General features: G+C 34.2%; 1 protein-coding gene across 7 annotated transcripts in view; it reads right to left on the minus strand.

Annotated features, from left to right (window-relative positions):
* Window positions 1-18,092, minus strand: part of CNBD1 (cyclic nucleotide binding domain containing 1) — a 644,932-nt gene that overhangs the window by 560,681 nt on the left and 66,159 nt on the right. For all 7 annotated transcript variants that reach the window (XR_013528268.1, XM_078353604.1, XM_078353605.1 and 4 more), the window contains one exon: window positions 10,188-10,346. Coding sequence is in view for 6 of the 7 variants with exons in the window: in XM_078353604.1 (XP_078209730.1) it covers window positions 10,188-10,346 (159 nt within the window). In the remaining variant the exon portion in view is untranslated. The remainder of the gene's footprint in view (window positions 1-10,187; window positions 10,347-18,092) is intronic.

The raw sequence follows: 18,092 nt of genomic DNA on the forward strand, positions 1-18,092 counted from the left end.
TATTCTGAAAAACAGAGGGCAATGGCATACTTCCAAACTCATTCTCAAAGTCAGTATTACCCTGATACCAAAACCAGACAGACTAATTGAAAACAGAAAACTCTAGTTCAACACCTCTGATGAATATTGCTGTAAAAATCCTCACCAAAATAATAGAAAACTAGCATTCATCAAGGCATTAAAAACATCATTTATCATGACCAAGTGAGACTTATCCCAGGGATGCAAGGATAGTTAGGATAGCTCAACATATGCAAATCAATCAAAATGATACATTATACATCATACCAAAAGCATGAAGGGCAAAACCCACATAACTATTTTAATAGATACCTAAAAAGCATTTGATAAAGTACCACATCTCTTTATAATAAAAACCCTGATAAAACTGGGTATAGAAGGAACATATCTCAACATAATATAAGCTATATATGACAGACCCACAGCTAGTATCATACTGAATGGGATACAAACTGAAGCCTTTTCTCTAAGATCTAGTACATGACAAAGATCTCCACTTTCACCACTGTTACTCAACATAGTACTGGAAGTCCTAGCAAGAGCAATCACACAAGATCAAGGTCATCAAACTTGCAAAACAAAGAGTCAAATTATTTTTATTTGTAGACAATATAATATTAAATATGGAAAAACCTGGACACCCCCTCAAAATTATTAGAACTGATAAGCAAATTCAATAAAGTTGCAGGATACAAAATTAAAACAGAAAAATCAACAATTTGAAAAAGAAATCAAAAAAGTAATCCCATTTACAATAGCCAGAAATAGAATTAAATGCCTAGGAATTAGCTAATATGTGAAATATATCTATAATGAAAACTATGTAACACTGATGAAAGGGTTGAAGAGGGCATCAAAAATGAAAAAATATTCCATGCTCATGTATTGGCAGAATCAATATTGTTAAGATGTCCTTACTACCCAAAGTAATCTTCACATTCAATGTAATCCCTATCAAAATACCAATGACATTCTTCACAGAAATAGAAAAAACAATCCTAAAATTTACATGGAATCACAAAAGACCCAGCATAGCCAAAGTTATCCTAAGCAAAATGGACAAAACCAGAGGAATCACATTACTAGACTTTAAGTACACTACAGAGCTATTGTAAACAAAATGGCATGTTACTGGCATAAAAACAGAAACATAGACCAATGGAATAGAATAAAGAACCCAGAAATAAATCCATTTATCTACTGTGAACTCATTTTTGACAAAGGTACCGAGAAATACATTAGGGAAAGGACAATCTCTTCAATAAAATGTCCTGGGAAAACTGGATATTCATATGCAGAAAAATGACTAGAACCCCATCTCTCCCCATATAAAAAAATCAAATCAAAGTGGATTAAAGACTTAAATCTAAGAACACAAACTATGAAACTACTATGAAACTTCTCCAGGACACTGGTTTGAGCAAAAATTTCTTGAGTAATAACCCACAAGCACAGGCAACCAAAGCAAAAATGAACAAATAAGATCACATCAAGTTGTAAAGTTTCTTCACAGTAAGGAAAAAAATCAACAAAATGAAGAGACAATCAACAGAACAGGAGAAAATATTTGCAAACTACCCATCTGACATGGGATTAATAACTAGAAGAGATAAGAAGCTCAAAAAATTCTCTAAGAATTTAATAATCTGATTTAAAAATGGGCAAAATATATGAATAGATGATTCTCAAAAAATGACATACAAATGGTAAACAGGCATATGAAAAGATGTTCAACATCATTGATCATCAGAAAAATGCAAATCAAAACTACAGTGAGATATCCTCTCACCCTAAACGGCTTATATCGGAAAGATGCAATAACAAATGCTGGTGAGGAAGAAGAGAAAAGGGAACCCTTGTACTTTGTTGGTGGAAATGTCAATTAGTACAAGAATTGTGAATAACATTATTGAGGTTCCCCAAAAAAACTACAATTAGAGGTATATGATCCAGCAATTCTGCTGTTGTATATACACCCAAAAGAAAGGAAATTAGTATATCGAAGAGATATCTGCACTCCCACATTCATTGTAGCATGCTCACAATAGCCAAGATTTAGAAGCAACCTAAGTGTCCATCAACAGAAGAATGGATAAACAAAATGTGGTATCTATATGCAATGGATTACCATTCAGCCATAAGTAATAATGAGATCCTGTCATTTGCAACAACATGGATGGAACTGGAGGTCATTATATTAACTGAAATAAGCCATGCACAGAAAGACAAACATCATATGGTCTCGCTTATTCATGGGATCTAAAAATCAAAACAATTGAACTCATGAATGTAGAGAATAGAAGCATGGTTACCAGAGTCTGGGAAGGGTAGTAGGGCGGTTGGGAGAAGGTAGAGATGGATATAGGCTACCAAAAAAAAATAGAATAAACAAGACCCACTATTTGATAGCACAACAGGATGACTATAGTCAATAATTTAATTGTACATTTTAAAATAACTAAAAGAATATAATTGGAAGGTTTGTAACACAAAGGATAAATGCCTGAGGGCACAAACACCCCATTCTCCATGATGTCATTATCATTGCCTGCCTGTATCAAAACATCTCATGTGCCCCATAAATATATGCATCTACTATGTACCCACAAAAATAAAAGATAAAAAGTGAAAAGTAGTGTTTGGAAATTTTTAGCACAATATGGTAATAATTATCAATTTACAAAAAAAATGAAATTGAGCATGTATACTCCAAGGAAAAAGTTTTCTCCAATGTAGATTTCACATTAGTCTAGTTGAAAAATATCTAATGAAGAAGAAAGAACATTTAACCATATACTGATGAACCTTGCTGTACAACCAGCCCAATTTAGTGGCTCATTTGGAAACCACATTTTACCTAAGTCATCAAATAGGTAGAGTCACATACACATCTCCTGAGAACCACAAATGGATACTGCAAATATACGAAGGACCTCTGGCCACATTCTCGTCTCTTTAGCCAAACCAAGCCTATTATAATATCACCTTTGAATACTAAACCAACTAAACCACCATTTTCTTAGACTAAATGTTCAATGGTTAAAAGAGGAGAGACAAATAAGGAATTATGTTCCAAATTCTTAAAGATTGCCAAGTTGTTTATTACTTGCCCACAGACAGACCCAGGCTTTGACAGACAGCAGTGACCATGCAGACCCATCTGCTAGAAACAAGCTTTTCTAGATATGCCAATATTTTCTAGATATGGTATGACTTGAGCCTGAACTTAATTATCTATGTTTCTCTCAAATTGTTCTTCATACCGTGAGGTAACTCCTCAAGTATAAAGCATTCTGCTTATGTATATGAAGCACAATTGCATGTATGTGAAACTAAGTCATTTTGATAAATGTAGGACTAACACTTACGATAACTTTAATAGTCTACAAGAATAAATAACTGCATGAGGAAGACAATATTTTTTTTGTACAGTCAGACATTAAACCTTTTGATGAAATCATGCATTTTTGTGATAATCCAACAGATAATTGTTACAAGAAAGATTCTTAAAAGACTGTGTTCCACTGTGTTATTAAATCTGTAATACAACACATAATAAAAACTCCCAACAGAGTCGTAAGAGTCTCATGTGTCAATGCATGACAAGTACTTTTTGTTTCACTTATAAATCTAATATTGATATGATAAGAAAGAAATTACACTAAATACTTACTAAAACATTTCTATGAAAAAAATAAAATAAAATGCAAAACTATGTCACCCAAAACAAGAACCTCTAGCTTCAATAGTCACATCTGTGCTGAAATAATACATCTAATACAGTGAAAAAATAATTTTTATAAGAAATATAATAGATGTTTGCTAATGTCCAAACAATAGAACAAAGGTATCGAGATACAATTGTTTTTAAATACTAGTTAATATATGATCAAAGAGTTTCTCAAACTCCTATATGAAAATTTCCCCAGCAACTTTGTAAACTAATGCAAATATATGATAAGTAATAGCTGTTATTTATTCATAAATTGTAGGAGAAATTTACATATTCTTTCTTGAAGAAATTAAAAACGAAATACATTATTATTCGAAGACACTAGGAACCCCTTTATAATTCAACTATGGCAAGAACTTAGCAAAGTCTTTTGTTAACAAGCAATCACAATATTTAACATTCTTTGGGAGAGGGGAGACTGACATTCACATTGGCCTAAAATAGATGAAGTAATATGTTTGGGTCTTTGCATTATAACTTTGCTTAAGCTTCACAAAAATGGTGAATCTGTGAGATTAATAATCATGCCATTTTTTATAGATTGGTGAATTAAGTTTTAGGAGGTAGAAATTTTCCCAAGATCATACAACTAATGATTAGAGGAGTCCAGTTGAGAACACATTTCTTTCTGACTCTACAAGCCAGGTATTTTACAACATGTGCATCCCAAATGTAACTTTGAATCTAGCTGCCACAGACAGACAAGATTTGGTGTGACACACTTTTAGAATACCAATCTACTGTCAATGAGTTTTAATTCCTGTCCTTTGCTAACTCATTTTAACACAAATCATTCTCTTCCTTTATTTCCCATTCTTCTGTCGTAAATTATCACCGTTTGTGTCAGAAATCTAAATTGCTTTCAGTATTCACACCATTCTTTATTACCTATGTTCTCATTTAACTTCAAATAGAAACTTTCTTTTTTAGATGTGACCCCGCCCCCACTCCACTGAAGTACAGTTTTCCTCCAAAATACTGTATTTTTCACGAATTAATAGCCCCACAAAGTGGCTTTCTTTGATCAGCATGCAGCCCTTAAATATAATTTGAGACTACAATTCCTCATCCTATATGCCATTTCATCAGAGGATGACAGAATAAGAACCATATTGCATTTGGATTTTAAACAGCCTGAATCTAAAAGGCAAAAATCCTGATGTTCTTCCAGGGAACAATTCCTCTGAGTCACTCCTGAAAAGTGGCTTTGCATCACTGCTCTACTGAAACATAATGATCTTCAGATGCCTCATTCCCTCAAAGAAAACATCGTTAATTGGAGAAAGTGGAAGAAAAAACATTTGGGCTGAGTTTTCTCAGAGGACTTCAATCTGCATTTCACAGCTCATTTATAAGTTCCCCTCCTCTCCTCTCCTACACTTTCTATAATTCCCACAAATAGACACAAACATCACTTTTTTGCCCCAGAAATTAGTCATTTATAAGGAAATCAATTATTTTTTACCAAAGTATTATATAATTACATTTTAAAAGCCAGTGTTGTTATAGGCACTGCAATAAAATACCAGCCTGTGAGAGCATCTAATGATTTGTCCAGCATTCTCCATCATGTTAGTGGTAAAACTGAGCAAAGAATCTGATTTGCTTCAAGGACTACATATTCAACCCTGCTCATGTCTTAGAGAAAGTAAGTCAAATTCTACATGTCAAATCTAAATCCCTAACACAGCATATGGGCCACTGTCATCTCTCATCCAGAATATTTTCATAGCATGCTAACAGGTCATCCTGAATCTCCTTCTGGTATCCATAGTCAACCATCAATACATGACCCTTTGCCATGTAAATTACAATGTGCCAATCTCACCAACGTGAAAATCCCCTTATGGCTCATGAGACCTTAAATGATAGTCTGGTCCCTGGCTACCTCTGAAGCTGTTTCCATCAGCTCTCCCATCTGACTCATGCACTTTCACAACAATGACCTTCTTGCCAATTATTACGGTTTTTGTTATTTGTGATTTGTTATTCTATTTGCAGACCATGTTGCAATTCCTGGGCTCTTGCACTTGTGTTTTCTTGCCCTAGAATGCTCTTCTCCAAGATATGTAATTTTCTCTTTCTCTCTCTCTTCTCGCTCTCTAGTTTCATAAAATCTGACTTCTCCGATCATTTCCATCATGCTCTATCCCCTTACTCTGCATTAGCTTTTCTTCCTAACACTTACTATTAACTGACAGAATAGGTATGTGTTTCTGTCTTACATTAGAATGTAAGCTCCATGAGGGCAAATATTTCATGTGTTCCCAGAGTCCCAATACAAGGAATACTGGCAGAAACAGAGGAGTCTGAAAGTACATGTTGGATTCATTAATTAATGGATGAAAAATAAAATCAGTCAAAATTATTTAGAAACTAAAATCCTAAGAATGTTTCAGCTCCTAGATTTTAATATTGTTTACTTATTATCATTTCCCCCTTCTTCTAAAATACTTTCTCTTGTGAAATGCTGCCCCTTTGCCAATTGCATGTAAACTCAGTAAAACTTCCCATCAAAGTGTTCTTCTCCCTCAGCATTTACTCAAGGGTGGGTACAAAAATAAATGACAATCATCTGACTCCCTATGGCTGAAATTAAGCTGTGAGCCTAGTAACTCCCAGATGCAAGTAGTTATAGCTGATTGATTCCAGTGTTCTACCCTGAAGAGACTTCAAGTTGCCTTAGAGTTTGTATCATCTCCAGCACCTAGTTGTTCTTCTATTCTGAGAGGTACCTGATAATCTTCCATCAATCTTCCCTTCCATTTTTGTTCTAATTGTTATGATTGTCAGGAACAGAACAGACTCAGTTTCTGTCGCTTATGATCCAAAAATCCTATCTTATATTACACATAAGTTTATATTCAATCTGATATGCCTTAAAATACAAAATTATAAAGGAGGCTCCCAACTCTCTTTTCCTCACTCTGTCTTCTTTCTCCCTCCCACTCTCTGTTCAGCAATCCTCTGGTTGCTCAAATCTCTCCTTTATGGTGTCACCACCCCCATGATTTTAATGCCCCTCCCAGTGATATTAATGTTTCAAAATTGTTATTTTTCCCGCCTATCAGTATTTAACACAGAGCTGCTGACATGAAGTAGAAGTTAAGATGTAATCAACGTGATTAAGCTATACCAAACAAGTTATCAACAACTAAAAGTACCTTAGTCTTATCAGACATATTTAAATGTCTTTAAAAAGTTACTGTGACTCAAAAAACGTTTTTTTTAAATTTTAGTCAGGATGACAAAGTGAAAAGTATAGAAAATAAAATTTTCAAAATTTCTTTACGTAACATCACTTAAGCAGCCCATCAATCCGATCATGGTTGAATTAGAGATAAACAAAGGGCTACAGACCTGACAACTTATCCATCAATAAATGGATTTTAATTGAGTTACTTTCATGTTGTGTTAATAAAGCATACAACCCATTTCAAACATGATTAACAGAGTCACAAACAGACTGATAATCTTACTGAATGTGACTAAGGGAAGACCCAATCCCCTTTCCTTAAATGTTGGGAGAGGGGCAGAATCTGTGATTTGCGGATACTGCAAAAGCAATGGGATATATAGGCCCTTGATTAGGTTATATCACACTTCACCTAGGCAGAATAAAAGAGAAAGAAACAGAGATTCTCCCTTGCTAGCTTTGAAAAATTAAGCTTTTGAGGCCAGGTGAGGTGGCTCACACCTATAATCCCAGCACTTTAGAAGACTGAGTTGGGCAGATCACCTGAGGTCAGGAGTTCGAGAGCAGCCTGACCAACCTGGAGAAATCTGCCTCTACTAAAAATACAAATTAGCCAGGTGTGGTAGTGCAAGCCTGTAATTTTAGTGGCTGAAGCAGGAGAACTGCTTGAACCCCGGAGGCAGAGGATGTGGTGAGCCAAGATCAGGAGCAACAAGAGCAAAACCCCAAAGAAAAGAAAAGAAAAAAAAAGGAGAAAGAGAGAGAGAGAGAAAGAAAGAAAGAGAGAGAGAAAGAAAAGAAAAAATTTAAGCTTTGTGTTGCAAAAGCCATCATGAAAGTGGGGATGTCGGTCCTACAACCACAAGTAACTGAATCCTGCCAACAACCACTTGAGCTTGGAAGAGAATCCCATGCTCCAGAAATGGTCACAGCCCAGTGGACACTCTGATGAAGATTTGTGAGACACTGAGCAGAGGACCAGCTAAACCTCACCCTGAGAGATAATAAACGTATATTGTTGTCAGCCATTAAGTTTATGTTAATTAATTACAAAACAATAAGAAGCTAATACATTAGTGTCCCAAGGAGAAGATAAAAGTCATGTACAATAGAACAAACATAGATTGTGGATTTAGTGCATACATTGCTCTTTTACCTACTATTAATAGCTTATCATAGCTATCTCAAATCACTGATGTGAGGATTAAATCAGAAATTTCATATAGAGAGTTTAAGGCTTTGTGTTAGTATTAAACGTCTCATAAAAGTGAGTTTCCTTCTCACTTACTCTCCTACTGTAATTTGGTGGCTGTCACAGCCCACCCATTGACAGCAGTGAGTTCTGCTATGTGAAAGTCCTGGCTGCCCAGTTCTGAGCCAGTGAAAGTGGGGGCACATAGTACTTCAGGATTTTCTCTACTCATCCATTTTCTCACACATGAGTGAGGAAGTGAGTTATGGAAACTACACTGACCCAACATCTATTGTCCCAGGTATTGGGAATCAGGCCATTAAAGAGCATCCATAGAAGTCTACAAAACACAAAGTAACTTGTCTATTCTTTTCTGTGCTTGGATAGCCTTCTACTGTGGCTCCTGCGTTTCACATTAGTCCACTGTTAAGAAGGTACTAAGTTTTCACCCATTATTAACCTAGATTTACCTCCAAGTATTTTGACATCACAGCTTAGAAGTCCCTGTTACTGACCTCTTTCATCTCAGATCAGAAACTTCATTATCTGGAAATTGTTGTCATGTTACAGTCAAAAAGACAGGAAATACTATTGTCATTAAAAATCTTATAGCCCAGTACAATCTGAAATCAGCAGAGAAGTGATTCATAGGTTTCTGGGAAGTAAAAATTTTGAATGTAATACAATATTAATCCACATTACAGTTTAATGGAATGAAAGTGATTGTAGCATAGTATAGCTTCAATCACTTTCAGTGTTCTAGTGATTTTCTATCAGTTAAAGTATATTTTTAACAAATTTACTGAGATATTCTAGTTGAATTTTCTATGTTTTCAGCTTACAAGTTCAATTTTACTCTTCTATGACAGGTGGTTAAGATTTTCTTCTATAATACCCTTGTACCTGCTTTACTAAAAGGTGACTACTATTTGCTGTTCCCTTTTTGTGATTATAAATTAAGAGTATCAAAAATCTTACCATTCTCAACATTCCTGGAAGCTCTAATCATATTTCCTAAAATTTGCAATCAGTCTTGTGTCACTTAACAATTGGGATACATTCTGAGAAATTTGTTATCATGCGATTTTGTCATTCTGTAAACATCACAGAGTATATTTAAACAAACCTAGATAGTGTAGTCTACTACACCTGGAGGCCAGCTAGTCTAGACTGTTGCTCCTAGGCTACAAACCTGTACAGCATGTTACTGTGCTGTATACTACAGGCAGTTATGCCACAATGGAATTGGTGTATCTAAACAAATAAAATGTTCATTTTTCAGAACATAAATGTCCAATCTTAAATTAATCATTCTCCAATACTGAATTTTTTTCTGAAAACAATTCTAGTCTTCACACTTTTGTTTTTGTTCCTGTTATCAATCTCAATTCCATTATCACATATTCTATTGTATTTCCTATTTTTTCAGCTTACATGTTTAATTTTACTCCCCTATGACAGGTGGTTAAGATTTCCTTCTATAAATTTTATGGTCCTCATTTAACTTTGATTTTATTCACAAAGCCAATACCATCTTTGGTAATTAGCCTCCACTCAGATTTAATCTTCTCCATACACCTCCTTCTCCAGGCAGTTGTGTCCCTATTAGAGCACAAAGTACTCTAGGAAATTAAAAGGAATGTGTGGCAAGTGGTTTTTAAAGACTCCTGGATGAGAAGGACAAGTTAGATTCTGTGAGGAGCCCTCAGATAACCATAAGCTAAGGAAATCTTAAACATAATTTTGAAATATCAGTAAACAGTATATATTTTGCTTGCAACTTAAATTTAAAATAATGGGCCACAAGTTTAGCATTGTATCCACGATATGCCATGAAGATTAAATTCATAAAGATTGTGTTTATGTAGGAACAGTCTCCAGTATGTCCATCTCTCCTGAATCAACCATGAGTGCTAAACAATAAAGTACACTTATCCACAAACAATATCATAACTAAAGTATGCTTACCCACAAACAATAAACTTTAAAAAATAAAGCCATTCAAAAGAATTACTCAACCAAAGAAATATATTTTAAGTACTTACAATTTCTTTAAGATAGCTAGGAATTCCTCAAAGTCCTCTGTGGATCTTCTTGGTCTATATAAAGTATGGCCACCATGTGCTTTCTGAATATGGACAGCTATATTGTGAGAATCATCAGGTTGTCGGTACTGACTTTCTTCTTTGCCTTCATTGAGCTCTCTGAACAAGAAAATGTAGTATTTTATGCTGTTGTGTACTACACAAAAGTTATTTACAGGGACTTTTACTTTATTGCCAGGAGTATAAATGCACTGTTCTGAGATAATTTGGCATTTTAATAACATTCTTCTAAAATACATTAGAATGTTTTCAATCATCATAGTTATACAGGTCATCCTGTTAAATGTAGAATTTAGAATATATGAAATATTTTCAATGTATAGAATTTGATTATATGTATTATAACTATCCTGAACAATTGAAACATCTTTCATAATATATTAGACTATGCCACTTAGGGAAATATCTCAAGTCAATGGCTAACATCTTTTATACTCACGCACTTGTTTTTCAGTGATTTTTAGCATTAATGATAAAGACACTTTTTTAACTTTTATTTCCCGGTGGTATTTATAAACTTCTTGGAAGACAGTCACCATATCTTATTCTTGTGCTATGCTATATTATACACCTAAGTCCCTATGAGATGAATAAATGATCATTTCCCATTCATATTTCTAGCATCAAGGATTCCTACTGAAAGGTCATTGAAAACTTATGGGCAAGAACTCTAATAAGTGCTGTCTGTCTTTAAGAAAAAAAATAGTAGGCAGTGTTGCAGAAGTGAATCTGGATTACATCTTCATAACAGACTTTTAATTATACACATAGGAAGATTAAATATAAGATATGAGGAATCATAACAGCAATGGTAAATTATCATATTAACATAGAACTCTTGTTGAGGTCTTAAATGTGCTTACTACTCTGCTAACCATTATGTGCACATCATCTCATTAACACTGACCATGTGCTATGGTTTGGCTGCGTCCCCACCTGAATCTCATCTTGAATTGTAGTTCCCATAATTCCCATGTGTCATGGGAGAGACCAAGTAGGAGATAACAGAATCATGGGGGCAGATCTTTCCCAGGCTGTTCTTATGATAGTAAGTCTCACAAGATCTGATGGTTTTACAAAGGAGAGTTCCCCTACACCAGCTATTTGCCTGCTCCCATGTAAGACATGACTTCACTCCGAATTTGCTTTCTGACATGATTATAAGGCCTCCCCAGCCATGTGGAACTGTGAGTCTGTTCAACCCTTTTCCTTTATAAATTACCAAGTCTTAGGTATGTCTTTATTAGCAGCATGAGAACAGATTAATAGAGTAAATTGATACCAATAAAGTGTGGAAGTGACTTTGGAACTGGGTAAAGGGAGGGGATTGCAGCAGTTTGGAAGGCTCTGAAGAAGAAAGGAAGATGTGGGAAATTCTGTAACTTCTTAGAGACTTGTCAAATGGCTTTGACCAAAATGCTGACAGTGATATGGGCAAAACAGTCTAGGTTTAGTTGGTCTCAGATGAAGATGAGGAGCTTGTTGGAAACTTAAATAAAGGTGACTCTTTCTATGTTTTAGCAGACTGGCAGCATTTTGCCCCTGCCCTAGAGATCTGTGAAACTTTGAACTTGAGGGAGATGATTCAGAGTATGTAGCAGAAGAAGTTTCTAAGCTGCAAAGTGTTCAAGACGTGACTTGGGTACTGTTAAATGCGATCTTTATGTATTCACAAGGATATGGTTTAGAATTGGAACTTATGTTTAAAAGAGAAGCAGAGCATTAAAAAGTTCAGAAAATTTGCAGCCTGATAATACAGTAGAAAAAAAAAACCTATTTTCTGAGGAGAAATTCAAGCCAGCTACAAACATTTGTGAAAGAAACAAGGAGCCAAATGTTAATTGTCAAAACAATGGGAAAAATGTCTCCAGGCCATGTCAGAGATCTTCATGGCAGCTCCTCCCATCATAAGCTAGGAGGCCTAGGAGGAAAAAATGGTTTCATGGGTCCAGCCTGGAGCCTTGCTGCTTTGTGCAGTCTTGTGACTTGGTGTCCTGTGTCCCAGCCGTGGCTAAAAGGGTGCAATGTAGACCTCAGGTCATTGCTTCAGAGGGTGCAAGTTTACACATGGAGCTGAGCCTGCAGGTGCACAGAAGTTAAGAACTGAGGTTTGGGAAACTCTCCCTACATTTCAGAGACTCATAGGCAGTAGTCTTGCCTTGCCTCAGCTAAGACTTTGGACTGTGGACTTCTGAGTTAATGCTGAAATGATTTAAGACTTTGGGGGACTGTTGGGAAGGTTAGGCATGAACCACTTTTAAAAAAGAAAGAAAACCTGATAGGCCAGGTGTGGTGGCTCACATCTATAATCCCAGCACTTTGGGAGGCTGAGGCAGGCAGAATGCCTGAGGTTGGGAGTTTGAGACCAGCCTGACCAATATGGAGAAACCCCATCTCTACTAAAAATATAAAATTAGCTGGGCATGGTGGTGCATGCCTGTAATCACAGCTACTAGGAAGGCTGAGGCAGGAGAATTGCTTGAACCTGGGAGGCAGAAGTTGCATTAAGCTGAGATCATGCCATTGCACTTCAGCCTGAGCAACAAGAGTGAAACTCCATCTCAAAAAAAGAAAAAGAAAAGCTAAAAATTCATGAGCTAAGGTTTGATCTCAAGAAAAATGAGAAAAAAAAAGAACAAGTTATACCTCAAAATAAGTATAAATAAATATATAATAAAGGAGAAAAATTGTTATAGTAATAAAACCAAAAATTAATTACTTAGAAATCTAATAAACTTGGAAAAATCATGTCTAATAAACTTGGCAGAAAATTTCTTAAGAACAAAAACAGAAAAGGCAGACATAAATCATGTCAGAAATGGAAAAGGAGACTTTATCACAGATCCTGAGATAGAACAAGACAGAAAGGTTATATTATAAAAACTTCATGCCAATAAATTTAAAAATTTAGATAAAATGAAAAAATACTTATAAAAGTACAAATTACCAAACTGACACAGGTAGAAAAATTAAATTTTAATTGTTAATTAAAAGAATACAACTAACAACCTTCCTACAAAGAAAACTCCTGGCCAAAATGGTCCTACTTGTGAATTCTAACAAACTCTTAATAAATAAATAAACCCAAATGCTTCCAGAAAATAGAAAAGTCATATGTAGTTTCCAGCAAGTTTTATGAGGCCAGCCTATCCTTGATATCAATAGCAGACGAGGAAATTACAAGAAAGGAAGACTACAAGCTAGTATCACTGAATATAGATGCAAAATTTCTAAACGAAATATTAACACACAAAATCCAGAGATAATTTTACTGATAACAAAGCTTGGCTATTTGAGAGTATATCAGGAATACTATTCAGGAAGTATTCTTTAACCCATTAACAAAAAACAGAAGAAAAAATAATGGTTATGTAAAAAATACCACATATGGTTCAATATCTACCTGTAATACAAGGCATTAGCAAACTAGAAATACAAATTAAACTTTTAATATGATAAAATTATTTTCACAAAATACAGCAGATATTATACTAAAGGTGAAATTTTGAAAAGTTTGCCTCTGGAATCAGAAATGTTATGAATATTGCTCTAATCGATTCAACATTCTAGTGAAGGTCCTAAGCATTAAAATTAAAATAACTACAAAATATAAGAATTGGAAAGGACAAAGTTATTTTTTACAGATGACACAATCTTATACATGGAATATCCAAAAGAATCCATATATATTATAACTGACAATAAAATTAGGAAAAAAGTTCAATATACAAAAATCAGCCATGCTTTTATCTTTATGTTCCTTACATATGAAGGCACGAAAGCACTGATACAATCAGTTCCATAAATATGCAACTGAAAGCTGTTAAAAATAACATAAAAATTTATATGTGTTGTGAAAAATAATCATAGTTGCCATGATAATATAAAAATGGGGGACCTACTTTGCTTGCCAGGAAAAGATACTAACTCTCAGGGATAGAAGGATTTAGGCTGAAACATAAAAAAATGAAAAGGAGTTAGACAAAGAATATTCCAGGGAGAAGATACCAGGCATTCTCCTGTAAAATCAACTTCTATACATACTAAATTTTTGTTCAAAAATGTTTTTATCCTGTCAAGTAGCCACTGTATAACATATAAAACCTATTTTATGCATTTTTGGCATCAACACATCCAATTATTTGTGAATTAATTTTTATTCCAGGTAAATAGAGATACACAAAATTAAGTACACAATTGGATTGTTACACTATAGAACTAGTAATTAAAAAGGTAATTTTTTCCTTTCTCTAATGTTGACATTTAAAGGTTTTAGGTATTGGTTATATTAATTATTAAACAAATAAAAAAGAATATTCATAATATATTTCAGGTTAAAGAGTAACAAAAATGAATCCTAATGTACCCACCCAGATTTTTAAAAATAGAACCTTACCAGTTACTGTACAACTGTTTCTCTATAGAGACATGTCCTTCATTCCAAGGTAAGTAATCACTAACCTGAATTTTGTTTCTAATATTCTCTTGGTTTTCATTATAGATTTGTCAAAGATATATGTATTCATTTAAAAAGATCATTTTCAGTTTTTATATTTTAAACTTTATCGAAATGAAGTGGTTCTCATGGATTCTGTAACTCGCTTTTCTTGTATTCTTCTACATTGGGTATATGAGATTTAATGACCAGTTCATTTGTTTTACTGCTTTATGAGATTTCATTATATGTATGTACCACAAAGGCTTTCGGAGGAGTTTTTGTGTTTTGTTTTTCCCTTTTTCTAGTCTGCTGGAAATTGGATTTTTGTTAACTTTGTTTGTTTTTTGTTTGTTTGTTTTATATACAAACTTGGCTACTATGACCAGTCTTTTGTAAGTAAGAGTTCTTCAGGACATGCCCAAGAGTAAAACTGTTGTCATAATGTATGTGTATCTTCAATTATATTAATTATGTCAAATTATTTTCTAAAATAGCTGTAGCAACTTACACTTTCAATGGGTGTAATTTCAGTTGCTCTACATGCTCACTACCACCAATGATGTAGTGTTTATTTTTTAATCTAATTACTGCAAAAGATTGATCATCTTTTCATAAATTTTTTTCACCAATATTGACTATAGAAAATTGCTAATTCCTCACTAACTAAAGAAAAACATATTATTTTAAAAGCTTCATAATACTATTAAGATGTCTCTTTTTCACATGATGAAATTTGATTATGAAAAAGTAAAGATGGATAAAATTGTTTCATGTAAGGATGACTGAAGATACTAGCACCAAACTATGCTAGCACTAACTTGTTCATTACTATGCACTTGCAATTTTTAAAAGCTAGTAAGAATTATTAATTTTACTAAATCTCAATCCTTTGATCCATGAGTCCTGGAGTACAACTCTTTATGCTATTCTGTGTAAAAGGGTGAGAAGCATATAAATCATTTTTACAGCATTTTGAAGATAATTTTCTCAAGTAAAATACTTCTGTTATTATTTGAGTTGTAAGCTCAACTACCCACTTCTTTTATGCTCCATATTTACCTAAAAGAACAGCTGACAAACTGCATAACTGACTTGAATGTCAATATGATTGGATGTTTGGAAAGTATTTTCTCCAAAATAAGTGAAATAAAATGAAACTGTCACTTCAAAAAGAGTACAGCCATTTGTTGTCAATGATAAAATTCAAACTTTTAAGTAAAAATTATAATTTTGGAAAAGTTGTATCCACCCTTGCAAGTTTGGACAGCTTTCCGATATTTAAAGTCTTCTCTGATGTGATCAGTGATGATATTAACAAATGTGACTTTTAAACATTGCATAAAGAGAAATGTCACCATTTGAAAGGCCTGGTAAATCACTGGACCAATGTTTTCCAAATAGCCAGTGTATGATATTAACAAAGTCATATACTGGTAAAAAACCCAGTCATAGAGCAAAACATAGTTTTCATAGATAGCAGTTTTAAAATTAACTGTATTCTATGCCAAAAAAAAAAATGGCTCAGTAAATTCAGGTGATAAGAATGAACAATATCACCAAGCAAAATAAAATAGAACAAAATTTAGCATACATTATATCATTCAACTCTCCAACATTATTGTAAAGTAAGCATTTTTACATTGCCTCTTAAAGAAACTAAAATTCAAAGTTTGAAGTAATTTCCTTAAAGCAACAATTCCGTTTGCAAAGTTGAAATCTAAACTCAGATATGATTAGTCCAGAGCCATCACAACACATTGTCCTCTATATATTTCTTTTTTTTTCTGAGAAGGAGTCTCGAGCTATCGCCTAGGCTGAAGTGGTGTAGTGGCACAACCTCAGATCACTGCAACCTCTGCCTCCTGATTTCAAGAGATTCTCCTGCCTTAGCCTCCCAAGTAGCTGGGATTACAGGTGCTGACCACCAAAGCAAGCTAATTTTTAATTTGCATTTTTTTCAGTAGAGTCAGCGTTTTTACCATGTTGGCCAGGCTGGTCATTAACTCATGACCTCAAGTGATCCACCCACTGTGGCCTCCAAAAGTGTATAATTCTTGTATTACAGCTCTTACGAACTTTTTTCTTTATCAGTTCCCAAAATATTTCTTTACTACTTTGCCCCCCAGTCCCACCATATCTCTATCTCTCTCTCTCCCCGCCCCCCCACACACACTTTTTGGTAAGCCCAAAAAGTAATATAAATTTTACTAGATAGTAATTAGAGCCACAGCCACATATACGGACACTTAAGATGTTTGCTATAAGATTTGTCCATCATTTTTTAAAATAAAAACTGAAGTCAGCCTGACTCATAAAAATACAAATTAAATTCAGTCACACTAAGTATACTAAGTTAACTCCATCTGTTAAGCTTAGCTTAATTATCACTAGTACCAAAGGAGGGAAATAACTTTGGGCAAATTCTCACCTCTAGAATACAAGTTGGCAAATTGCAGGCTTAGTCTTGTACTAACCAAGAGTGCTGACTTTGTCCCACCCATTGCCAAATATATCCAAAGTCAAAACTGAGGAGTCCAAAGCAAGTTCCATTATAAACTCTTGACAATCAATATTGGAATCCTGTCATCTCTTATAAGAAAGAATATTTTAAGGTTAGACAGAGGTAAGCAATATTTCCCTCGTTTCTACTAAATTAATGTTCGTGCCAAACTCAAGGTCTTCTCTTTTCATTTCCAAAAATGCAATAGAAAAATGTGCAGCCAAAAATCAACAGTTGGACTTACATGTATTCTTTAGGCTGAAGTAGCAATACATTTTCCAGAATATATGACAAGCTATACAAACATGCAAAACAGTCAACTTGTTCAGAGATTATAATACAGATTTACTCCCTAAGTACAAATTCAAATTAAAGAAGCAAATTAAAAAGGTGGGATATCTTAAGATAACCTTTAATATATAGCAATATATTAATATGCATTTGTAAAATAATCAATATCTTGTTCCATCTTCACTCATAGTCAAAATTTCTTCTATTTGTAATTCAAGCAACTTTGTTGAGCTCCTAAGTCAGGCAAAAAAATGTTCATTGTCTTCACTGTCTCAGCTCCCATGTATGAATCATTTCCAGTTTTCTATTTTAACCACTCTACTTTTTCCACCCACAGAACATTGCTGAATTAGTCACACACCTGGATAATTACAAATCTCCATTATCTAATTTTAACGGATCTTTGATTTTGTTTAGCATTCCTAAATTAGCTATTTGTGGAGTTTGTACACCCTCATCTCAATGGCTCTCATCTAGCTCCTTTTTCAAACCCATTTCCACATTCTGTAGACAACCTGCCTCGGCTCAAATGCTCTCTACCTACAATTATTACTAATAGAGAAATACTGAGAAAACACCATTCCAGCCAGACAGCTATACACTCACTCAAGATGGC

The sequence above is a fragment of the Callithrix jacchus genome, chromosome 16 (genome assembly GCF_049354715.1).
Source record: "Callithrix jacchus isolate 240 chromosome 16, calJac240_pri, whole genome shotgun sequence".
Lineage (NCBI taxonomy): Eukaryota > Metazoa > Chordata > Mammalia > Primates > Cebidae > Callithrix > Callithrix jacchus.